The sequence below is a fragment of the Fringilla coelebs genome (assembly GCF_963513975.1).
Source record: "Fringilla coelebs genome assembly, chromosome: 5".
Lineage (NCBI taxonomy): Eukaryota > Metazoa > Chordata > Aves > Passeriformes > Fringillidae > Fringilla > Fringilla coelebs.
Window position 1 is genome coordinate 72,476,682 of NC_140033.1, and position 25,314 is coordinate 72,501,995.

General features: G+C 47.2%; 1 protein-coding gene across 5 annotated transcripts in view; it reads left to right on the plus strand.

Moving 5' to 3' along the window:
- The window catches only part of SOX5 (SRY-box transcription factor 5), a gene marked incomplete at its 5' end in the record, with an annotated part of 282,823 nt that overhangs the window by 216,384 nt on the left and 41,125 nt on the right, over positions 1–25,314 (plus strand). For all 5 annotated transcript variants that reach the window (XM_084206503.1, XM_084206502.1, XM_084206504.1 and 2 more), the window contains one exon: positions 16,149–16,295. In XM_084206503.1, coding sequence (XP_084062629.1) covers positions 16,149–16,295 — 147 coding nt within the window. The remainder of the gene's footprint in view (positions 1–16,148; positions 16,296–25,314) is intronic.

Genomic DNA, 25,314 nt, shown 5'->3' on the forward strand with positions numbered 1-25,314 from the left:
GGGGCTCTCTGCCCTCCTGGGGCAGTGTCAGCTCTGCAGGGGACTCCTCTCCCCGTGCTGCAGTGGGGAGCTGCACCTGGCAGCAAATCCTTTTCTGTCCCTTTCCCCTCCCGTGGCTCCAGACAGTCTTGGTGAGTTAAAGCAGTGTGTTCCCCATGAACACACCAAAACAGAGTGTTGTGATGGTGTTATCAGAGTGGTTGAGGCCGTTCCTCTGGAACACAGCAGCATATTTATTTCCTGAAGGGAAATATATGGTTCTGGCTGAATTTGGCACAAGAACATGGCTGAAGTCCTGGTTCATCTCTCATGTAGATTTTACCATTAAAATCTGAACTTCCGGAAATTTAAAAATTCACATTAGGAGCAGTGATAGGTGTGCTACGTTTTATGCTGTTGTCATCTTACTGCAGGAGTTCCATGCTTCCTCAGTGATTCATGGGCAGCTCCTCACAGCACTGACTCCTTCTCCTGCACAGCCATCAAACTCCAGCTCTCTTCTCAGCCAGCCAACCCCCCCTTTTATAGCCCCCATCCTCACTGCACACAGGGCAGGCCTGTTCTTAACCCCTGGTAACTGGTACAGCTGCAGCTCCTCAGGGCTGAGCTTGCCTTCTGCACATCTCTGTTCTACAATCCATCCCCACACCTTACAGCAGGTGCAACTGCCCTTAAAAATCTCTTATTTCTCCACAGGAGTTCTGCATTAGTGTTTGTTCAGTATTCCAGTTTTTATTTTACCAGCTAGGGATTCTTGGTGTGGAGGGTAAGCAATACATGGCATGAGAGAATCACAGAGTGGCCTGTGTTGGGACAGCCCTTACACATCCCCTGGTTCCATACACATCCCCTGGTTCCATACACATCACCTGTTCCCATACACATCACCTGTTCCTGTACACATTCCCTATTTCCATTGCCATCCCCTGTTCCCATACACATCACCTGGTTCCATACACATCACCTGTTCCCATACACATCCCCTGTATCCATACACATCCCCTGTATCCATACACATCACCTGTTCCCATACACATCACATGTTCCCATACACATCCCCTGTTCCCATACACGTCCCCTGTATCCATACACATCGCCTGTTCCTATACACATCACCTGGTTCCATACACATCACCTGTTCCCATACACATCACCTGTTCCCATACACATCCCCTGTATCCATACACATCACCTGTTCCCATACACATCCCCTGTTCCCATACACATCCCCTGTTCCCATACACATCCCCTGTTCCCATACACATCACCTGGTTCCATACACATCCCCCGTTCCCATACACATCACCTGTATCCATACACATCCCCTGTTCCCATACACATCACCTGGTTCCATACACATCACCTGTTCCTATACACATCACCTGTTCCTATACACATCACCTGTCCCATACACATCCCCTGGTTCCATACACATCCCCTATTTCCATTCCCATCACCTGTTCCTATACACATCCCCCATTCCCATACACATCACCTGTATCCATTCCCATCCCTTGTTCCCATTCCCATCCCCTCTTTCCATTCCCATCACCTGTTTCCAGCCCCCTGTTTGGGCAGGGACACCTGCTGCTGCCCCAGGTGCTCCCAGCCCCATCCAGCCTGGCCCTGGGCACTGCCAGGGATCCAGGGACAGCCACAGCTGTTCTGGGCACCCCGTGCCAGGGCCTCAGCACTGGAAGATTCCTTCCAACCCCTGATTGCCCCCCTCTGTGCCAGTGTGAAGCCATTCTCCCTTGTCCTGTACCACTGCCCCACCTTTCCTGGGGCTCCCTCCGGGCACTGAGGGCCACATTTGGGTCACCCCAGAGCCTTCCCTTTCCCGGCTGAGCAAGCCCAGCTCTCTCAGCCTTTCCTTGTGGCAGAGGAGCTGCCTGCCCACAGTGACCTCAGTGTCCCCTGGGCTCCCTGCAGCAGCTGCTGTGCCGTGCTGGGCTGCAGGAGGCAGCTCTGCAGCTCTCCTGAGCAGGGAGCATCCCTGAACTCCCCACGTCCCACAGTGCCTGTGCCTGCCCAGGGCAGAGCTCTCTCAGGCTGCCATCCCTGCTGATCCCATTGCCACGGCAGCTTTGCTTTGTGCTCGGCCCTGCTGCGGGGCTGGGGAGGGAAATGTGGGCCCTGGGGATCCGTGGGGGCTTGGGAAGGATTTTCAAAGAGCCCTGAAGGGATCTGGGAGCCCAGCAAGAATTTATTTCCTACGGTGGCTTTGAGAATGGGATGTGCAGCCCTGGCACTTCATCCTTGCTCCTTTCCACAGCTATTTTTTATTTTCCCCAGCTTTGGTTGTGTGGAAAGGAGAAAATGGTCAAAATTCTGTCAGCCTGTGTGATGGTGAGCTGGTGCTCATTTGGTGACACAGTTTGCTTGGGATACACTGAAAGACACATGTGCTTGGCCTCTCCTGCCTCCAGCCCAGGTCACATTTGGGTGGCACATTTGAGTTTCAGTGCTTCTTTCACTTACAGTGGGGAAAAGAGAGTGAGCAGCATTTCCCAGCACATTGTGCACTTGGGTGTCCTTTCTGCACACTTGTTCTGCAGGATTTTGTCATCACACAGCTGTGGGGCTCCAACCAGGCTGCCCTGCCCCAAAAGCAGGGTTTGCAATCACACAGCTGTGGGGCTCCAAGCTGCCCTGCCCCAAAAGCAGGGTTTTTATCCTGATCCTTACCCTGCTGTGTGGGCACGGGGAGATGTGTGCATAACCTGAGCTCAGAAAGAAGTTAGAAGAGATTCTAACTTCTAACTTTCTATGAAGAGAAAAAGCCATGGCCTACCCAGTTCAAACTCACAGTGTTCTGGTTGGATTTAAGCATTTCTCGAGTCTGATTGCTTTCATTTGTTTCGCAAGAGTTCCCTCAGATTATTTTCTTTCGCCTCCCCTTCATTGCTCCTCTGGAGCAAGTCCTTCAGGGATGTAGGATGGGGAGATGCTTGCCCAGCAAATGCTTCTTTCACACCACACTGGGTGGCATTACAGGTTTGTTTTCACTAAAAGGTATTGTTCCCCAGCAAGTGTGGAGAGAAATGACTACTACAAACTGAGGAAATGTTCCATTTTTTTAGAAAAGCTGATTTGTCACTTTCCTCGTTGACTATGAACTGAAGAGACGTCCAACCCTTAAAACACTTTCTCCCCCCTTTTCCTTTTTATTGCCTGGAATCTTAAGAGCTTTATCATTTGCAGTCATAAAATGAAAATATACACCAAACCCTCAAAGGGCAAGTATGAAATTAAATTATATTTGGGCAGCTGTAACCTTTTAAAACGATCAGATTCCAGTTAATGTATTTCTTCCTGTTCTGAATGCTGCCATGGTGTTTGATGGTGGGAAGCAGTCCAAAGGGCATTGGGAGATAATAAATTCACTGGAAATTTCACCCTGAGGCGAGCCTCCATCCACCACGGCTTCCATTTAGCAGGACTGACCTAAAAATCTTGTCACATCCAAAGGTCACTTAGGTTGGGCTTGGTGTGTCCCATCCATCTCTGCCTGGTGCCGAGAGTGACGGCTGGGCTGGGGACTCGGGGTGCCAGGGAGGCGGGAGGGGACGCTGGGGCAGCTCCTGGGGGAGCAGAGCCCGTCTGGGGGTCCCTGTGCCCCGGGGCACTCAGGGGACAGGGCACAGTGACCATGGGCTCTGGGCAGGGCAGTGCCAGCTCTGCAGGGACACCTTGGACTGGCCCCGAGCATCCCCCGCCTGCTGCCAGCCTGGGTGGGCACACAGCTCCCAGCTGGGCAGGGCCCCGCTGCACGGAGGGTCAGGGGTCTCCAGAGCTGGGAGGGGACATCTGCAACAACAATGGCTCTGAGGGAGACATTTTATTATAATTATAAAGATAAATTTGTGATTATAAATACATTTATATCATTATATATATTATACTATTTATTAAATAGTATCATATAGTAATATAAGTATTATAATGTAACTATCATAACATAATACTACAAGTATTATAACATAATAATTATTCTATATATTAAATATATTAAGATGTTTATATAATTATAATATACATTTATAATTATTAGTTATTCTTTTTATTATTATAATATATTATGTATAATTTTATTTTATTTATTATTATTAGAATTATTCCAGTTAATTTGGTAATACATTTCCAATAATCATAATAATTTGGTAAGATATTTCCAATAATAATAATAATTTGGTAAGATATTTCCAATGTCATGAGGAAATCTGTGACGTGCATTCTCTAGGATGTTGCTTATCCTAAGCTCATTAAAATCAGTATAATCCTCTCACACAATAAATGAAGGCAAAGGGCCCTTCAGGATGACTGTTGTCTTTCAGTCAAAGTTCCTCCTCCTGCAGCTGAAAGCTCCAGTGGACCCTCCCTGTGCTTGCAGTACATTAAATATTGAGGTCAGGGCCTGGAGTTGCAGAACAGAAGTGTGTTTGAAGGACAGAGATCCAGCTCACCAGAATTGCTCTCCCTTAGTTGGGGATGGGCCCTGCAGCATATGTCCCTGGTACGCTGGGGGTGTGAATCTCCTTCTCCAGTTTCCCTGGGAGGAGGATGAGGCAGGCAGACAGACAGACAGACAGACAGGCTGCCAGTCCCTGCTGGGCTGAGGAGCCAAGGGCTCCCTCTGCCACAGCCTGGCTGGCTGGGAAAAGGAGCTGCTCAGTGTCCTTGTGCAGGGTGGGAACAGCCACTGCTGAGAGAAACTCCTGGGTGTGCGACCAGCACCAGTCTGGTTCTTTGGGAGACCTTAGGCTGGAGATAAAAATGAAAAGTGAATTATTAAATAAAAGCTCTGTGACCTTGGCCATGTGAGAAAAACCATCCAATGAAATACACGGGTTCCAAGATTCCCAGGATATTGACTAAGTCAGGCTTGTAGCTCCTCCTGGAAATCTGCTGATGCCTCTCGGTGAATTTCAGTAAATCAGACCCTTCTGAGGAGGACTGTGAGTTGTGTGTTCCCTTGCTTGTTAAAGCGGAGCTGAACCGTTATTTTCAGAAGAGTTTCACACATTCTTACAAACATACTATATTTGAGGCAAACACAGTAAAGAAGGGCAGCATTGGCCAGCTGTCAGTGTTTGTCTTCATTTTCCTTGGGTTCACACCCCACTCTATGTTAACATATATGTTCTCCACACAAAGCCAGAGGAGTTTGCAGGCAGCTTTGGGGAGCTGTGTGCCCTTCCCCACGTGGTGTACCCTGAAGGTGCAGCTCTGTGCCTTGCCCACTGGAGACTGAGGGAGACAAAGCCTCTCTCCATCAGCCTTGTACAACAAGAAAAAGGGAAATGTGTGTTTGCCATGAGATACAGAGAGGACAGGTATCATTTTTTTAACAATTACATAGGTGTGCTGAGCACAGACTAGCTACTTTTTCCCTTTTTTTTTTATTCAGGATGCTGGGATGAGGATAACCTTTAGCCATGGATGCCTAACATGTATAAATCATCTGGCATAACATTGCAAGTTCCATTCCAGTTTTTATACAGCAAGATGAGGGTTACCAGCTCAGACTGTTCCCACTTCATGTCCCTTTTCTACTGTGGCTCCTTTTTCATTTTCCTGGGTAATCCCAGTCAGTAAGCTAGTAATGGTAGACCATAAAGTCAGAATATTTCTGTGGTGGCTGCAGGGGCATGGAGCAGCAGGACCAGCTGCCTCTGCAGCTGGAGCAGTTGGAATTTGGGCTGGCCATGGAGCAGGGGTCAGAGGGGACTCCCAGCTCCCTGTGTCAGTGGAGTTTTCCATCTCTGGGAGGTGTGGGGATCCCATGGTGCTGCTCCCAGGGCATTGCTTCCCTGTGCTTCCATAGCCACGTTCTTCCCATTGCACACCAGATGACTTTGGGCAGCTGTCAGAGATCCTGATGGTGATGTTCTCAAATACCCACAGGAGTGTGGATGGTGAGGGTGAGGATTGCCTGTCGTGGCTGTGATCCTGGCAAGTGCTCTCTGCTGCTGTAGCCCTGGCTTTTCCTGTGCTGAATGTGATCACTGAGCAGAGGCCTGTGCTGGGCTGTGAGCTGGAGAAGCTGAGAGATGTTTTGCAGTTGCTGACTTTGGCACAAACAAGGAGCGTCCCTGCGTAATGGAGGGCTGCAGTGTTCATTGCTGCCTCCCACGCTGGGGCAGTGCTGCTGTTTGTCACAGAAAAGTTCCATGGCAGGAATGTTCCAGATGTAAACAACAGCAGGCAGAGACCTTCCCTCTTCTGGATTGTTCTGGATTGCCCGTCCCTGATCATTGGCAAGGAAGGGACTGTGGGGAAGGCATTGCTGCCCTGAGGAGGGAGGCAGGGAGAGTCCCTGCTCGCCATCCCAGTGTGGGAGGGAGGTCAGGTTACCAGCTGGACACTGAGGGGGCCAGGGGTGCTGCTCACCTCCCTCTGCAGCCACCCTGAGCAGCCCCAAGGGCCCGTCCGACAGGCTGCGCATCACCTGCAGGCAGATGTTGGAACATCTGCAGGGGGCTGCTGGAGCCAGGGCTGGGGGACTGCAGCCAGCAGTGGTGCTTCTGTCACAGCCCCTGGAAAGGCTCAGAGGACAGCCTCTGAGCTCAGGAAAGGAGAGCAGGAGCATTCCACCTCTGCCAGACTTGTGGGCAGAGTGCTGGAGGTGGCAGAGGAGCACAAGTGGAGTTCCTCTCCAATAGTCCATAATAATAATAATAATGAGGAAGTCTAGGTATTGTCTGTGCTTTGCCAAAGTCACTCTTAGCCTTGGAATGTGTGAGCATTTCACCTGAAAAAAAATATAAATTACTGAGTTCCAGACTGAATTAAACACAGAACTGTTCAAATAGCTTCTATTTGAGAGTGCCTCTAATTCACACCCACTCAGACACCTCCTCGCTCATTAACCCCATCCTCAGGCCCAAGGAACTCAAGTGAAACGAGATGGCTTTGGGAATGAGGTAATAAACAAAGATTTCTGGAGGATGTTATTACTTCATGATAGCAGCTCTTGTTGGTGTGACTGCAGTAAAAGCTTCTTGGTGTTTCCATTGCAAACTCTTTGGTGCTCCCACCCCTTCTGCTTTGTAGACAGCTACTCAGCCAGAAGCAATTTAAAATGTGCTTTTACATCAATTTTGACTCATTTTTTTGGATTGAAAAGAGTTTCGTGTTTTGATACTTCATTATAAAACATGAAAATTGCTGGGGTTTTTTCCTCCTAATCCAAATTTCCAGATGAACAATTCAAAGATATGGATTAGCTCTTTTTATAACCTAGCTGTATTATTAACAATTGAAAAATGTCTCCTAAGATAATTTCAGTATTTAATGGTTTTGTACAAGCAGATCCATCTTTCTGTTACAAATTTCCATATTGGAAATTGGTATGGAGGGCAGATTTCAAAAAGCACTGTTTTCACTCAGGAGTCTATTTTCTTTTATTTTTCTTTTTCTTTTTTTTTCCCAGTTTACTCAGTGCCTCAAAAAAAGTTGTGAAAGCCAATTTAATAAATAATCAGGGATGGATCAGATGTACTGATGGTTTATAGAGCTTGTTGCTAGTTAATCAGTGTTAATGTGGTTACTGTGGAATACGTGGGATTCTTTGGGAGGTAAATGGCAGCTCGTGGCCCTGCTGGCAGTGAATGACCAAAATGATCCTTTTTTCCTCAAGAACCAGAATTCAGAGGGGTGAGTTTGTGCCTTCCCCCTTGTCTAGTCCCAGGAGCAGAGTGCTGAGGAGGCAGAGCAGAGGGGGCCCTTCCTTAGGGTGACCTGTGGAGACAGGATGGCCCCGTGGCAGGGAGGGATGGTGGGAGAAGGCTAATTAATTACTTTATTATACTATATCACTCTATATTATATTACACTATGCTACATTGCATCCAAACTGAATCTGCCCAGCACTCAGCTCTGCACACACTGCCCAGAATCTCGTGCCTGTCAGTGACTGTCCTGACACACTCACACACACCTGGCCCTGACAGGGCAGGGAACAAAACCCCATCACTGTGGGGAAACAATATCCACATTGATTCTGCTGTGCCACCAGCACAGGCACAGCAAGGGAGATGAGAATTGTGTTTTCTTTCTCTGAGGTTCAGAGAAATATTCTTGGGAAGAATGGTGCCTTGCTTTTCTCTGTGAAGAAAAAGCTGGTGGCAGTAACCCAGATGAGCTGGGATGATATGGGTCAGTGGGAGGAATGTGGAGGAGGTTGCATTTCCCTGGCTGGACTGATGCTGGGGACAGAAGCTCCAGCCATCCCTGGCTGTCCTTGTGGACTGGTGGCACCAGAGCAGCCCTGCAGAGCTCCAGAGTTCAGCTCTGGCTCTCCTTGTGAGTGCACAGCAGGAGAGGGACATGATGAAGGGTGAAGATGAAATTCCCTTTGGCTTTCAGTGCCCTTGCTGTGCCTGCAGCTCCCCAAGGCTCCAGTGCAGAGGTGCCAAGAGGAGCCCTGGAGGGAGATCCTGTGCACGGGCTGCAGCCTGGCCTTGCAGTGGGACTGGACCCTACTGGCTGCGGTTTCTGGTGGTGGGAGGCACAAACTGAATCCTCAGGGATTTCAGATGTTTGCTGAGACCACTTTGAGGGAACAAATTCTGCAAGAATTAAAGACTGAACCTCTGTCCATGTCCTAATGGAGTATGGAAAGTGTCACTGTTCCCATTACATCAGTGTAAGCATGGAAATAGTGAGATGAACCAAAAAACATCTTCTTATGTTATTTCCTGAGAAGTTTGCCAAAGCTTCACAGAGGTTCCAGGCTCTCTGGAGTTTTATGGGCTCCACTGGAGGGGCAGTTTTACAGAGCACACCCATTTTATCATAAAATCAAAGAATAAGAAATCGAACAGCTATTGGTTCTGTTACTTCATTTTGTGAAAGAGGGACTCTCCTCTAATGAAGCAGACTCCAAAATAATTACATTAATGGAGAGCTTCCTGCTCTCTCAGCAAGCCTGTGTTCAAACAATGGCACTCCCCTACTCCAACATCTCCTCTGTGCAGCCTGCCCCCTCCCAGGCCCCAGCACCCCCAAGTTACAGGAGAGGTCAATTTAGTTGAATGTATTTGAAAATTTTCTGTGGCACAGAAACTCATAAACTGGGAAGGTTACACTGTAGGAGTGACATGCTTCTCCCCCAAAATAATAACCTTGCTCTACTTTCTCCACTCCAAAAATAAAATAAAATAATATAAAATAACTTACTCAGCCGAATAAAGATGCTGTGTCACATTCTATTCGTACTTCTTGCTAAGGAAAATGGGAAACAGAAAAAAAATCTCTTCAGAACTATTGTAGAAATCAATTTGGTTTGGTTTAGCTCTCAGAGCAAGCCCATTTTCTTCTGCAGCTTGGATGGTCTGTCCATCCCTGGCCTCTGCCTTTCAGTATTCTACCTGTGCTTCCTCCTTTCTGGGCTCTTCCCAGGGAGGCTGGGCACGGTGGAGCAGCTCAGACACAGTGCTGAGCTCCCCTTCAAGGCACAAACACACACTCCTTCCTCTGCCAGGCTGGGGGAGAGCAGCCCTGCTTGTGCTGGCCTGGGCATGTGTCACTCCTGCACTGCATCCAGACCCTGTGGCCACGCAGTACAGCTCAGATCAAAGAGCAAATTAAGTTTGAGTGAGCTGAGCAGATGTCACTGAACTCCTGGATGTGTCAGATAAATGAGGAACAATGTTAATTTATCCCTCCAAGGACGTTGGATACAACTGCAGGATACTTAAGGTTCAAGAATGCTCTTAGTGTTAAAAGAAAAACAGGAAAGAAAATGTTCCTCATTTGACTGTTTGATACCAGAGTTAACAGATAAAGATTCAACTATAGGGGGGCAGAAAGTGTCCAAGTGCGAGTTTTACATCTGTTGCTTTTCCCCTCCAACAAACTAATTTGGCATTGCTGCTTCTGCTAGGTGATTACCATCTCCTTGCTACTTTGAAGAGAGACTTCATATTTTAGGACTCACTTTTCAAGAAAAAGTTCCTAGAGCAGGCTGAGTGCAGATACCTGTTTCACTGCTTCATGCCCGGAGAAGAGGGACAAGTCCCCAAGGAATCTCAGAATATAATCAATATATAGGAACGTGATACCATATCAGCATTCAAGTCAGCAAATCCTTGTTCTCAAAATAAGAAATGCAGTTGACCTTAATCTTTCCACTACAAGCTCTGCACTTAACTTCAGGAGACACGGAGTATTCAGATTTGGAGTAATTAATTCAGTATCAGTCCTAAAGCAGGCACAGATTTTCCCTGACTTAATTCCCTGTTGAATACAACAACTTAAAATGCAAACAGAAAATCTATAAATAAAAACTGGAGAAAGAGTTGCTTAAGGAAATGTGTGTAAAATAGTGAAACGCCTTAATTATAGCTCAGCAATCTGAAATATAGAGAACCTTATTTACAGTAATTCTGCTGGCACTGCTTGCTTGTTAACTACTCTGGTCACTTAATGGATAACAGTGAATGATTTTGTACAGTACCAGTCAAGTCAGGCAATGCAATATGAAATAAGTGTTTTGTCAAAAGGCCACTCAGAGAATTTTGGTCTCTCAAATGAAAAATTATACTTACTTGAGTCAGGTGTGCTGAGCTAGTTGCCAAAAATCTGGATATATGTATAAAAAGCCAGAGCTCCTGGGAAGCATACCTGTGGTAAACAAAAAGGCTGTGGTGGGGATTTTTGTAAGGAGTGAAATGTCTGTTCCTTGAGTGACTCGGAGCTGCTGATGTGCAGAGCTGTGCTGGAGCAGCAGCAGTGGAACCTTCACTCAGACACTTCATTGCAGAGCAGTCAGCTCTGTCCTGAGCCCTGGAGGAGCTCCTGGTGAAGGGAGGCAGCTCACAGAAGCTGCCCCTCCTGAGCTGCTGGTGCCTGCTGGCACTGCCCCAGTCTGGCTCTGCCCTGTGTCCCCAGGCTGTAAGAGGTGTCCTGGCTTTAAAGACAACCTGTGGCCATTCTTCCTGACATTAGAGGGTCCATTGCATGGAAATATTAATAATAGTGGCAGCAAGAATACATGACATTCTGGTGCTGCACAGCAAACTAAAGGAATAAATTGTTGCCAGCTTGTTTTTTTTTAATATTTTAGAACACGTACAATATTAATTACTTTCCTAGAAGGGGACGCTTTATCTGCAGCATTTCATCCAACAGGCTTTTTCCAGAAGACATTATCAAATTTCCTCTCCAATTGCATTCCATGTAGTCACTCGATTTCAATTAGTGTCACATGGTGTGAACATGGTATGGATGAGTATGTAGGCCACTTGGGCAGTTTTCCAGTTAAAATCTCTTTACTGGTGAGGAGCAGACAATCTGAAATCCGCGGTTTGCAATGATATTTTATCCCAGAGACTCACAGATCTGTTGGTCTCTGATGGGAAGTGTCCCTTGATGAGTTCCTGCAGTTCCATCCTGCAGAAGGACTGTCTTCTCGCTCAGGCTGGGACAGAGGAGCCGCCAGGTCTGGGCTCTAATCAGGAGTTCCCTTCGCTCGTCCTGTGTCACCGGGGGCTGTCACTCGTGTCGTGGGTGCTGCCTCTCACCTTGCTAAGAGCTGAACAGAGTTATCCACTGGCACAATTGAGGACTGCTGTTCAAGGAAAGCTGCTTTTCTTCACATTTCAGGGCGTTAGAGTTGGTGTCCTTGCCACAGAAGCTCCTGCAAATACAGAGTTGTACTTTGGTTCAAATGTGTCCTCCCCATCAAAGTGACACCAGTTTCTAACAAAACTCAGAGCTGCCCTAAGTTGCACGTGCACGTTTTGCTTCCTTCACTCCTCCAGAGTCAAAGCAAGCGTTGTTTTGGCCGGGTGACTGCAGGGGGTTGTTCTCAGGGGCAGGGGCTGCAGCCTGGAGCCCAGAGATCAGCCAGCAGAGCCCTGTTTTGGGGAGCCTCGTGGTCACTGCCTCCAGCAGTGATGTTTTTCTAACGTGAGAGGGGTGGTGGTCACTGAGGCTGTGCCTGGGTACAAGTGGAGCCTTGTTCTCTTTGTGAATGCTGCACAGTTTTTTCTAATGAGAACTTGTTTTCCTCAACGTTTCCTTCTAAGTCTCAGGGTTTTTTTAAGGCTGGGGAGACTATTATGTTGTCTAGTCTGACAGAACAAGATGTAAAGTATTACTGAGCACAATAAATCTTGTTTAAAGTTCACCTTCATGGAACACATCTGATCTTGACTGAAGCATCACGAGTCAGAATTTCTCTAGGTAGCTGCTCCACGTGTCACCAACGCTCCATGATTAGAAGCAGTACATTAATTATCTATTAACTGGCCCAGTCCCAAATTTCTAATAATTATTATTGTTCCTTGATACATGATGTATTTACCTGCCTTCTTCTCTTTGGCTAAATGCAGAGACTAGCCAGGATGGGAGTTTCCAAGGAAGGCAGCAGGGTGTTGAGGCCATGGGAAGGAGCAGGGCAGCTTTTCTGTGTTAAGCCCGGTTTCTCTAGTCTCATGTGTGTGGTTCACATTTTGGGGTGAATTCATGCAGCTTGCTGGTTTTTGCTTGGTGATTAAAGGAACCTTCAGTGCAGACAAGGTCCTTTGCCCCAGAGGGTCTGCACACCTCAGCCCTGGGACAGGGCAGCTCCCTGTGGGAATTGTTTGGGATAAAGGCAGGTGTGAGGTGGAGCAGGAATCGCTCTCAGCTGTGTTCAGCACTGTGTGGAACAAACCAAAATAAAATAAATCCCCAAATAAACTGAAATACTGTTCAGTGCATCTCAGGATCCTGAGCCCCGTTGTTGTTATCTGAAATTACCCCAAAGTGGAAGCTAGCAAATTCACCTTGCAATGTGTTCTCTGGTGAGTTTTTAAAGGAGCCTGCTGTCCTTGTGTTCAAATATTATCTTTGTTTTCTGACAATCCCCCATTGGATGCAAGCAAGGAGCACTTACAAGCCTTTGCTGAAGTTTGGATGTATAATTTCCCTGTCCCTTTGAAATGTTTGACTAACAATCTTTGAAGGAAACTCAGACAAAAATAAAATCTGGCATTTCAAATATGTAAATAAAGAACTTTTTTTGGTAGGATATCTAGCAAGCATTGCTACCAATCACTAATGAGTGCAACTTTAATTCTAATTTCTGTAGCTTTTATCTGTATTGCCAGTAATTTAAAAACCTGTCTCACAGTAGGATGTACATCAGATGTTTGTCTTCAGTGAATTCTTTTTTCCTTTTCAACTGAAAAAACACCTGAGCAGATTCAAAATTAGGCAAAATTGCAAAATTCTTTTTGCCTTAATCTAAGTTTTCAGGCCTTATGTAAGCATAAATTTGAGGTAAAGAAAAATGAAATTCATGTATTCTGAGTGAGTCTCATTTTATACCATTCCCCCCTCCCACCCCTGATTATGCAAAACAAACAAAAAAAAAAACAAAAACAAAGAGCAAGGCCATTCATGTGTGTATTTTTAATGATGGGTCTCAGAATGACAAAGAAATGGAAGTGGTGGATCAGCCATCAGTTCAGACACTCAGGGACTGTGGTTTGGAAATTCATCACTGTGGTATCATCACGGCAAAACCTCTTTATCAGAAACAAATTTATTGCAGTACCCAATTCAGTTCCCACTGCCACCTGTCTCTCGCTGTGTTTTTTTTATGAACAGCTCTTAATCTCCACTGTTCACTAATAAAAATATTTTAATAAGAGATAATACTGTAATCCAAATGCCTATAGGTGCTTGAATCAACTGTTCCTGCCTGTGTAATTGCTGGCACTTTGTTCACCCCTTTTGAAAATCGCCATTAAATCTCATTCTCATTTTCTGTATTAATAGAACAAGAACTCATTTTTAGTGTGCCCTCGGAGCAGTAATGAGCATTGTTAACGTGCAACAACAATGCCCAAGGGGAAAGTTTCCGAGGCTGGCCTCACCTCAGGGCTCTGCTGTTGGTGTGCTGCAGTCATGCAGCCAAGAGCTCTCAGAACTGGCCCATCCAGACAGTTCAGATGCATATTCCTGCTCAGTGTATTGGAAGAATTATAAATGGTTTTGGTGGTGACCTAGGGAGAAAGGGGTTTTTGGTTTGATACCTTAAAAATAGAGGGGCAGCATTAAAAAATTAACAATACCTCCTGCTTATTTTAAAGTGTATCAAATTGTGCTTTTGTTCTGATGATTTTGCTTCCTTGCAGATTTTCATAAGAGGTTAATGAGAAGAGATTAACAAAACATGCAATATTGCACATGGGCAGGGGAGAGGAAACATAATCATTTAGTTCCAAACAAACAAACAATAGATGTTACTTTTTAATTGCTTTCTCAGCAGCCCAATTCTGCCTTCCTAAAGAAGTATTATGTATTTTTTGAACTTCAGAATATTGCCCTTATTTATTATATATAGCAAAACTAAGCCTGCCAAAGCTGTAGTGCTTCACTGATGGCAAGGGGATGCCTTGGCCACAGTAAAGCAGTCAAGACCCTATAGATAAAAAGTCCTAGAGATAAAAAGTCCTTATACCCTACCCTTGGTTTCATGACTGTGTAGGATACAAGGATTTTTATCTATAGGGTCCTGACTGCTTTACTGTGGCCAAGGCATCCCCTTGCCATCAGTGAAGCACTACAGCTTTGGGCAGGTTTAGTTTTGCTATGGATAATAAGTAAGTGCAATATTCTGAATTTAAAAAGATAATACTTCTTCAAGAAGGCAGAATTGGGCTCCTGAAATAGCAATTAAAAAGTAACATCTATTGTTTGTTTATAGCTAAAGGATTATGTTTCCTCTCCCCTGCCCATTCGCAATATTGCATGGTTTTAGATGTATTTTAGATGATAGTTTAATATTTCTGCAGAGGTTTATTGATTGTTCTGAAATCTGATGCCATTAGAGAAGCAGGGGTAGAAATGTTCTTTGGTTGGAGTTCAGTTTGTCCATTAGATGGATGCACAAATTATTGTCATTTATCCCTCTTGTTTCACAGCACTTGGTCACATCACGGCCTTTCTTTGGGTATAAGCTGGAGATGTCCTGAAATATTTAAAAATGAATAGACAGGTTCAACAGTGCAAAAGCTCAAAACTAGTGAAACTTAAAGAAATGTGCCATGTGTTGTGTATTTCTTTCCCTTTTTTGAAATAGGAGCAATCTTCCTGGTTAGACAGGTTTCAGACCCTTGCAATTTCACAAACACATGCTTTTCCTTTGAGAGCTGGGCCTGATACTGCTCCTTCTGTAGAATAGTTGGTTTGTGTTGCAGACAGAGACTTTTAAGAGAGGACTCTAACAAGGGACCTTTTATAAATTTTTATTGAATGTTTGGTTTTAATTCTCAAAATAAATCGCATTGAGGTGAGATGTTGAATCTGATAACAGGAGGACAGGGTTTTAAAAAGCATGAATGAAGGCTTTATAGATTTTGTTTCACCCCTCTTCCAGGTTACTCCACAGCATACTGTGTGTTTCATTCTCTTCAGGTATGCCCATCCCTGAAACAAGAGTAAAGCATACATTTGAAATTTCACACATTCCATGTTTTCACCTGAAAATAAGGCTTTCTTCTGGGCTGTTGTGTGGAAAAATTCCTTCCCAGTGCTTATTGGGTCTGTGCATCTATCACGGAAAGGTTTCTTAGAATTAACTGGGGCTTCTAATAATTACTGGACAGCACTTTATTCACCTATCAATATATGTGTATGTTTATATTGACTCTGGTGGTTCCCCACAACTCAACTGAGAGCGGACTCCTGCAGTAACTACTAAATAAAATGTTGGCATTCCCTGGGACAGCCTGGGGGAAAAGAGGAAAAAGACAGCAAGTGAAAGACCTGGGCTGGAGCACAGAGCCCATCGCACCCAGCAGCTTCCCAGGGCTGGGGCAGTTGCTGTGGGATGCTGCTGTGCCTGGGCTGTCCCAGGAAGGGAAGGATGTGCCGCAGCCCAGGCAGGCCAGGGGGATCAGCAGGGCCTGTCCTAGCCCCTGGGCACACAGGGGGGCTGGGACACTCCTGGTGGTGAGGATGAGTCACAGAAGTGAGGAGTACAATTCATGTCTTCAACACACACGTGCTAAATAAAAAATGCCGTTGCAGGGAAAGCGCCTCCTCTGCCGTGGGAGGGGTTTTGGGAAGGTGCTTTATGGACTGATGGATGTGTTGGTGGTTTCTGTGCCTCCCCAGCCCATGATCTCTCCTCTCTGTTTGTCTCTCAGCAGTTGTATGCTGCCCAGCTGGCTGCCATGCAGGTGTCTCCTGGAGGCAAGATCCCTGGCATTGCCCAGGGGAGCCTTGGTGCTGCCGTGTCCCCCACCAGCATCCACACAGACAAGAGCACAACCAGCCCTCCTCCCAAGAGCAAGGTACTGTACCCGGGGCTCGGGATGTGCCCTGCAAGGGGAGGACCCTGTTAACACATCTGGGAGGAATTCAGCTGAGGAATGCAGGGACAAAGCAGTCCTCTGTGGGTGACAGCAAGAGCTGGGTAAAAAATGTGAAAAATGTGTCCTTCCTTTTTGTTAGTGCCCTCCAGCGTGCTGTCCACGTCCTCTGTCACGTCAGGAAAGATTCCCTGAATTGACTGTGGTGTCTTGTTGGTACCCTCACAGTAAAGCAGCACAGATTAAAAATAACCAGACAAATAAATAATACCATTGTCAGCCCAGTGAGATCCATGTTCAGGGAATGAGAGGCATGGCTGGAAAGCTGCTGTGCAGATGAATCAAGCTCTAGGTCATCTCTTTTCTCTCTCCTTACTGTAGAGTCTCTGACTTCCTGTGGCTTTTCCTTGGCTTGGCCGCTTGGAGCAAGAAATCACCAAGCTGTGCAATACCTGATTGTAGATCTTTGGGGTTTCTAAAAAGTGTTTGGTCACCCAGTTTGTGCATTTTGCCAGGTGGGGAAAGGGGGGGGTCTTGTGTGTGTCTGGCAGCTTGTAGATCTCCTACACTTAAAGTCTCGGGGTTGAATTTGCTTCTCCTGTGCAGCAGGAGAGTTTCTCAGGAGATCTGAGGGGCACAGTGTGGATTTTGTGGCAATTGCAAGATTCCAAGGCCTGCCATATCTGCTGGTAACATCAGGCATAACCATTTTTACTGGCAGCTGTCAGGATCAGCTCTGTTCTCTGCTTTGTTTTATTGCTTTTTCATGATTTCAGGCATTCCAGTGCCTTTGGCTTGCAGCTCCGTAGGAGACAAACAGAACTTACTTTGCAAAATGGGGGGGGGGGGGCAAAAATAAGCTAAAAAAGTGGGCCAGAAGGAAAGGAAGGGGGCTCCAAAAGGCTGTAAAATTGTGCAGAGTAGGTCCTGTGCTGCATGCTGTTTTCAATCTGCTGTGTGCCAGTTGGAGGCTGGGAGAGAGCACGAGGGAAGGAGAAGGGATAATGCTGAGAAATGATAGAGTGGCTGTGACCTCCCAGCTCAGCCTGGAAATCCCAGACATTGATTTCACTTAGCATTCCTGCTGAGAGAGCCGGGAGTTCAGCTGGGATAAAAGAACAAGGCTCTGTTCTAATGGTAATGGGGTGTGACAGACACATCCCTCTGTCTGTCCTCGGCAGCAGCGAGGTGGGAGCTGCACTCGGGGCACCTGACCTGCCTGGGCTGCTGTGCCAGTGCTGCTCTGAGCTGTGAACCCAGCCTGGGAGCACAGTTATTTATCATACTAAACGGGAAAGAAACCTTTCTAGAGCCCCCAGTAATTAGAATAGGGCTCACACAACAGTGCAGTGGCCTGGCTCACAAAACACATTGGCAAATCCATCATAATGGCAGAAACTGAGGCTTATGTGTTGGAGCTAAACACCTTCCTTGGTGTCTGTGTGGACCTTTCTTTGCTTTTTCAAAGCTTGTTTGTGTTCAAGAGCTCCAAAAGTTTATTTTCTTTGCTGATTTTTTTATATGTAATTTTTTCTAACTGTCGTCAGGGAATACGTCTTGTTTCACAGACTTTTTTAATTTATTTTTTTTAAATCCCCATAAGCAATTTGGTTCCTGAATTACTTTGTGGTGATCTCTCTCACTCTTACTGTACAGACCTCCACAGAGGAGTAGTTAATGCCTTAGAATAGCTTCAGTAGATGCTGTTTACCGAATCTCTGTTTTCAGCCCACAGTTTACACTGGCACAGCTTTGGTAATACCCTCGAGTGTTTGGAGACAAGGAGACAGCCTTACCTGAGAGTGTGTCAAGCTACTGGCAAACATCTAGGTCACTTCTGAAAAGCTGTGGCATTTTCTTCTCTTGCGTGGTGTTAAAGTTAGCGTGCTGCTCTTTGCAAGGATTCTTCAAAGTCAGCCTCAGCAGCAGATGGAACAACTGTTGGCTCTAGAAATGCTGAGAAGCATCAGGGGGAGTTTGCCAAGGATCATCCTTTAAATCTAGTAAGACTTGAAAACATCCCTGAAACTCCTCTAAGACCTTGGCAGCTCCTGTTTTGGCAGGGCTGTTCTCGGTGCGGTGTCGGAGCGCAGGCTGCCCGCTCTCCCGCGGCAGCGGTGACCCGAGGCGCCCGTCCTGCCCGGGCTCTGCCCCGAGGAGCCCGCAGAGGGGCTGCCGTGCTGCCTGCTGCACGCACTCCGGCAGGGCTGCCGAGGATCCGAGCTGGGGCTGCTCCTCCTTCCAAGGAGCAGCTCCTGCCAGCAGAGCCATGGAAGTAGCGGGGCTGGTGGAGGCTGTCCAAGGAGAGGCGCGCGTCCTGCGGAAACGGATCTCGGCACGGCTCCTCGGGGTGCCGGGCACAGCCGGTGTGCCATCCCCATCCCAGCCTCCTCCCCAGCCAGGCAGCCAGCTGGGCTTTGCCAGGCTGGGCTGCAGCTCCAAGTCTGCCTTAGCACGCCCTGCCTGGGCGGTGCCGGTGCTGCCCTGCTGGGCAGGGGTGCAGGTGAGGACCGGCAGAACGGCTGCCCTGCCCTCCTCCAGGTTCTGCCAAGCCTCCAGCTTGCACAGGGCCATGCACAAGGTCAAATAGAGCAGTGTTGTGGGCACTCTGTTTGTCTGAACTGTGACCTGTGCCGTGCTGCCAGGGCTCCCACCTGATAGCCCTCAGTGCCTTCAGATCAGGTGTTTTATACCTGCACGAGGAGAACAGCTCCAGCCTTCAGATCAGGTGCTTTATACCTGCATGAGAACAGCTCCAGCCCTCAGTGCCTTCAGATCAGGTGCTTTATACCCTGCACAAGGACAGCAGCTCCAGCCCTCAGTGCCTTCAGATCAGGTGTTTTATACCTGCATGAGGAGAACAGCTCCAGCCTTCAGGTCAGGTGTTTTATACCTGCATGAGAACAGCTCCAGCCCTCAGTACCTTCAGATCAGGTGCTTTATACCCTGCATAAGGACAGCAGCTCCAGCCTTCAGCGCCTTCAGTGCCTTCAGATCAGGTGCTGCATACCTGCGTGAGGACAGCAGCGTCACCCCCGCTTGGAAATGGTCAGGGCCCTGCTGATTCCTGCCTTTGTGTCTGGCTTTTAATGTGGCATGGGTAAATACAGCATCTAGTGCCTGCATGCTGCAATATTCTGGCCCTTTCCATGTGACCTTTCAAGCGCAGTAGTTCTGGAGTGAGTTTTCAGTGCAGGTTGTAAATGTAGCCAAACATTCCCCCGTTAAATGGAGCAGAGTGCATTGTCTGTAGCATCTGCTGTAAACCAGGAGCGATTCAGTGTGAAATGTGACAGCAGAGAGTTCCTGGGCACTTCTTTTTTAACCTTGCTGTGGCCTCAGCCCTAACCCTACTCCCACTTGTGTCTCCATCAATGACAAGAGCGCACAGGTTGTCCAAATCAATTTTTTTTTGTTGTATCCAAATACCTCTGGCAGTGATGCTCTGCAGTAGCACCTGGGAGTTGTGACAAGCAGAGGAAATGTGTTTCAGCCAAGGCAGAGGCAGCAGGAGCAGCTGGATGCACACAGTCAGCTTCTCCTCAGCTGCAGTATTCAGGGAAATATCGATCTGAGTCTTTAACTGAGAGGGTGCTTTAGTTTCACATTATCTGATCACCAAAGGGAATTTTCTTCATGTCACCTGTAGGCAACAATTCAATGGCCTTTGAAAGTTCTAGTGCTTGTGCAGATGGGCCTTGAGGGGGCCAGAGTCTCTGCAGAAGACCTCCTTCCCTTCTGGAGGGGTGTCTGCTCCATCCTAATCCTGGGAAGGGCAGGGGCTGCAGACACTGCTGGCCTTCTTAGCAGGTCCACGGGAGACCAGGGGGAAATGAAGAGTGAGAGCCTTTGGAAATGGGCATTTTAACTCAGACACACCACAGGCTGTGTTGGTAGGAAAGGTGAGGGAGCTGTGGGGAGCTGGCTGAGGATTTTCCTGTCCCAGCTATAACTGATGTTATAACCTAGTTTTGGTAGGAAAGCTTTCTTTATAAAAATATAGCAGGGGAAAAAAAAAGGAAATTCCTTTTCCTTATTTCCTTGTCTGGAGGAAAGAAGAAAAAGGCCCATGAAACTCGTCTCTGTGATATTTCTGATTCTATTTCAGGCAAATTGTTGACTTGAACTTCATTTTCAATGACTACCCTCAGCAGCCCTGTTAAGTTGGGTGCATTTGTCTCCCTTTCTCTCATGTCTCCCTTTCATATGGTAGTGCAGAATGTGGAATTTTGTCCTGGGGAGATCTTGGGGAAACATTAGTCCCCATTATGTGCACAGCTGCATCACTCACTTGCCACATGACTGAGTGTGGAGGAGCCTGGTGAAATGGAAAGCATCTAATTTAAATTGACAAAATGCCTGTGTACAGGTGATCAAAGGGCGTGATTGTGTTGGAGGGGGACAAATTCTTATCCCTGAAAAGCAGAGAAGAGGAACCTGTCTGGAACAGCACATGTTAGGCTCCAGGTACTGATGGCAGTCCTTGTCCTGTTCAGTGGCTGCAGAGCTCAGCAGCTGCTGAATGCCTGGCCCAGCAACAGGAAATTCAGGCATCCTCATCTCAGTAGAGTACTGAGGTATTTTAGAACAAAGGACAGCAGTTCTCACCCAAGTGATGCAAGACACAGCATCCCTGGTAAAACACTGGGCTATATTTACACAACTTTTATCCCCAGCATTTGCAAGCTCTTCTATTTTTGAGAGTTTCCAGGCTGGACACAATTCTTCATATGTCACTGATTTAAAAAATAAATCCTGGCTAAATTAATCTATTAATCTTTTCAGCACCGGAATAACAATTAGCACTAGAATATTACACATCAGTACATCCAAACCATTTCCAGTGATTGCACTTCCCAGTCCCTTGCCAGAGCCTCAGACAGGTCAGAAATAGCTGTGAGGTAATCAAGGGAAGGCTTACAGTGCAGAGGCAGTGATGAGTAGGGAGCTGCAAACCCATCTGTGCTGGGCTCTTTCTTCAGTCTCCCTGCCCATCTCGTGGGTAATAATCTCTTTACCTGGGAGCCTCTCTCCTTTGCTGCCCATGCTTTTGATCCTAAATAGTAAAATGGGAGCTGGTGACAGAATCTTTGAAGTTGTTTTCCTCTTCCTTGCTCTCCTGCCTGTATCTGACATGCAGGCATACAAACAATGACTTTTTAAACCATTTGCTGGAGCACAGAGAAATGATGAGTATTAATGGAACTTCTTAAGGTGCTTTTCTAAAAGAGCAAATGGGCTCCAAACAATAAAAGCAATGTTAATAGCAGCATCTAAACAGCAGCAGCCGGGCCTTGCACAGCATTCTGCTGTCTAACAGCCCTCCTTACTTGCCTAAAAATAAATTAGATATGTGGAGGGGCTCCTAGGATGAGCTGCCCACAGCTCCTCTTCCCTGATCCCTTGGCCTCACCAGCAGAGCTGCCAGGCCATTAACCCTTGTCAGGCTCAGCTGGCACTTCTTACAGTGAAAACTCAGAGGAAAATACAATAAAAAAGGGGAAAAACCCTCCAAAATCTCTGATGGCAAAGCAGAAGTGAGATACACAAGTATTGAGCAAGACTGCTTTATTCCTGAGAGAGAGGTCCTCAGGAACCAGAGGGAGCAGCAGAGGTGCAAAGCCAGGGGTGAAACCAGGCAGTGTGTCCTTTTGGTGCTGTTCTTTGCTGTCAGTGCCTTCTGAACCTGGGGTAAATAAATCTCACTGCTGGGGAGGGCAGCAGGCAGCGGCTCTCATGGGTTTTGTGTCAGTGATCCCATTCCTGCTGAGCACCCAGGTATTTGTTGCAGCGGGCACTGGGGCTCCCAGGAGGTGTTTCCAGAGCCCCTCCGTGCTCAGGGCTGCTGGGACCTGCTCGGTGTCTGACCCTGCTACCTGTCAGGCTCCTCAGAAACACCTGAGCATTAACTTCCCAGAAGCTTTCCTGGCAGAGCTGCCCTTCTTCTCTCAGGTGGAACAAAGAGCTGGGATGAGAAAGAGCAGAGGAGACTGGATTGGTCCCCAATGAGAAAACAGTGTCACAGAGTCAAGGGTTTGTTAATGCCACTGAGAGAGCTGTTGAGCTGATGGTGCCAGTTGTCCACAAAGTCCTAAAAATAGCATTAAAGGGCTTTAGGAGAGCTGCAATCTGGAGCTGCATAATGCAACAGAGAAAAAATTTGATTTTTCTGGGTGCCGTGGTTTTTGCTGATACTCCTTGAATTTGGGTGGCCTTGGTCTGTAGGGAGAGTTTAAAAATATTTAGTAGAAGGTCTTTATGCTGAAGAAGGGGAACCAGCCATGAGGAGGAATACATGAAGTTCATTCTTCCCTGTGGGCTGCTGAGTGTGGCAGCCCTGAAAAGATGGGGAGCCAATATTAGCTCAAAGTTAAATATGGATAACAAACCGGGGAGTTAGCCAATATCACGTTAATGTATCCTTTCCTTCAGAGTGTGGAATTCTTGTTAAAGGTTATCCTCTATTCCAGAGATTTTTTAGACTCTGGGCTGTTAAGAGTCTCTGAAGCAGGGATGTGTTTATCCAGGAGCCCAGGCTTGTGCAGGTGATGGCAGTAGCAGTGTACCTGTCTCAGGGATTAGGGGCAGCTTGGCACCAAGCAGAGAACTCTCACTGTCCCAGATAATTCCAGAGAGGAACCAGGTACATCCTGTCAGGAGTTAAATCTTCCCTTTGGCAGCTCCAGACCGTGTGTTTGAGCATGTCCCTGTGTGTCAGTGGCCAAAAGGAAAGTGCAGAGGCTCTGGTGGCAGGAGTGTGTAGTGGCAGCAGCAGAGCCACCCCACACCTCGTGTACAGCTCCTTTCAGCACAGGCAGGGAATTTCTGAGGTGGTGGAATGAAGTCCCAGTGTGATCAGTCTGACAGAAGCTGCTTGTTTTGTCTGCACAAGGGTTTGTATCCATGCTGCATGCTGGATTTGAAATTAGCTCCCCTTGACATGCTCTGACAGAATGCAGCTCAAAGTAAGCAGCAGGGAAACGCGTTGTGCGGGAAGGATTCCTGAATGATAATCACCTAACAAGGGAGCTCCAAAAATATTTTAATCTGAAACATTCTAACTCTAATCCCTGCTAGCTGTGGATATCTGAGGAGAAGCAAAATATAGCAGCAGAGTGGAAAAATCAGTTTTCTTTTCAAATTCAACAAGACGGTTTCTTTTGGATTAGTATTAACTTTAGATTTACATGAAGCGCTTGGCAAGTGTTTCACTCAGGTTTCTCAGAACTACACGTGTTGTGCAGAATGCAGTTTGAATTGGTCAGAGTAAAATGAGCTGTTGCAAAAGAGGGATTCAGAGACATTATGTGGAAAGCATCACTTTAGAGTACACATATTTTTCAAAGCAGGGTGGCTGTGTGTTTTGATTTTATAATGGAGCCTCCTTAAGGTCCAAGGTCCTGAAGTCTTGTGAGCGTGTAAGAATCTCATTTAAACAAAAATCTTCGTGTTGTCATGCCTGAAACTTAGAGATTGGTATAAATGTATCTCAAAGGCTTAGAAAGCAGCTAAGAAAATTAATCTATGAGTTACTTTCTTATTAAAGTGGGATTAATTTTCAGTCTCAAATGATAGAAGATTTCATCTTGACAATTCTGCTAAGACATAAGTACCTCACGGCAGAATTAGACTTTCTAGTGTAGAATCTCCCAGTAAAAGTGTTTCAGTAGTGTCCAGAGAGAAAATTCAGGAGTATCCAGAGAACATCAGAGGCAGACAAGCTGATGAGACAGGAGCTACCATATGAAACTGGTTTAAAATTTCCCTCTTGGTCGCGTGTCCTCATCCATTAATGCTGTCAGAGTGTGGATTCCAGTGTGTACATTTTGTGCTAGTGAATGAGTTCAGCTTCTCTTTGTTTCATTTCAAGTTGGTACATTTTTCCTTGCTGCTTTTGAAGAAAAGATAAGCTAGTGCCAGAACTGGTAAAACAAAAAAGATATTAGGAATAAAGTGTTAGATAAAAGATTTCTGAGTACCTTGGAGGGGAAGACCATGGGAGCAGCACAGAGAGACTTTTTCAATTTAGAGTCCTGATGTTACAGAAGTGTTTTAACTTTTGAGGTATTTCATATTGAGGTATTTCATATGTCATCCAGCTTTCCTGGTGGCTGTGCCAGCACCCAGGGGCTGTGCTGCTGTGTTGGGGACCTGTGTGTGTGTGTGTTTGTGGATGGAGCCCAGCAGTCTGTCCGGGCTCTCCCAGCTGCTGTGCCAGGCAGTGACATCTCAGTCAGCATCAGCCACGCTGAGCTGTGTGAGTGCAGCCACACTGCAGCCACAGAGCTGTGTCACTGCAGCCACACTGAGCTGTGTCACTGCAGCCACACTGCAGCCACACTGCAGCCACCACTGCAGCCACCACTGCAGCCACACTGCAGCCACACTGAGCTGTGTCACTGCAGCCACCACTGCAGCCACCACTGCAGCCACCACTGCAGCCACCACTGCAGCCACAGAGCTGTGTCACTGCAGCCACACTGCAGCCACACTGAGCTGTGTCACTGCAGCCACCACTGCAGCCACCACTGCAGCCACCACTGCAGCCACAGAGCTGTGTCACTGCAGCCACACTGCAGCCACCACTGCAGCCACAGAGCTGTGTCATTGCAGCCACCACTGCAGCCACACTGAGCTGTGTCACTGCAGCCACCACTGCAGCCAGCACTGCAGCCAGCACTGCAGCCACAGAGCTGTGTCATTGCAGCCACACTGCAGCCACCACTGCAGCCACCACTGCAGCCACCACTGCAGCCACAGAGCTGTGTCACTGCAGCCACACTGCAGCCACCACTGCAGCCACAGAGCTGTGTCATTGCAGCCACCACTGCAGCCACACTGAGCTGTGTCACTGCAGCCACACTGCAGCCACACTGCAGCCACCACTGCAGCCACACTGCAGCCACCACTGCAGCCACAGAGCTGTGTCATTGCAGCCACCACTGCAGCCACACTGAGCTGTGTCACTGCAGCCACACTGCAGCCACCACTGCAGCCACCA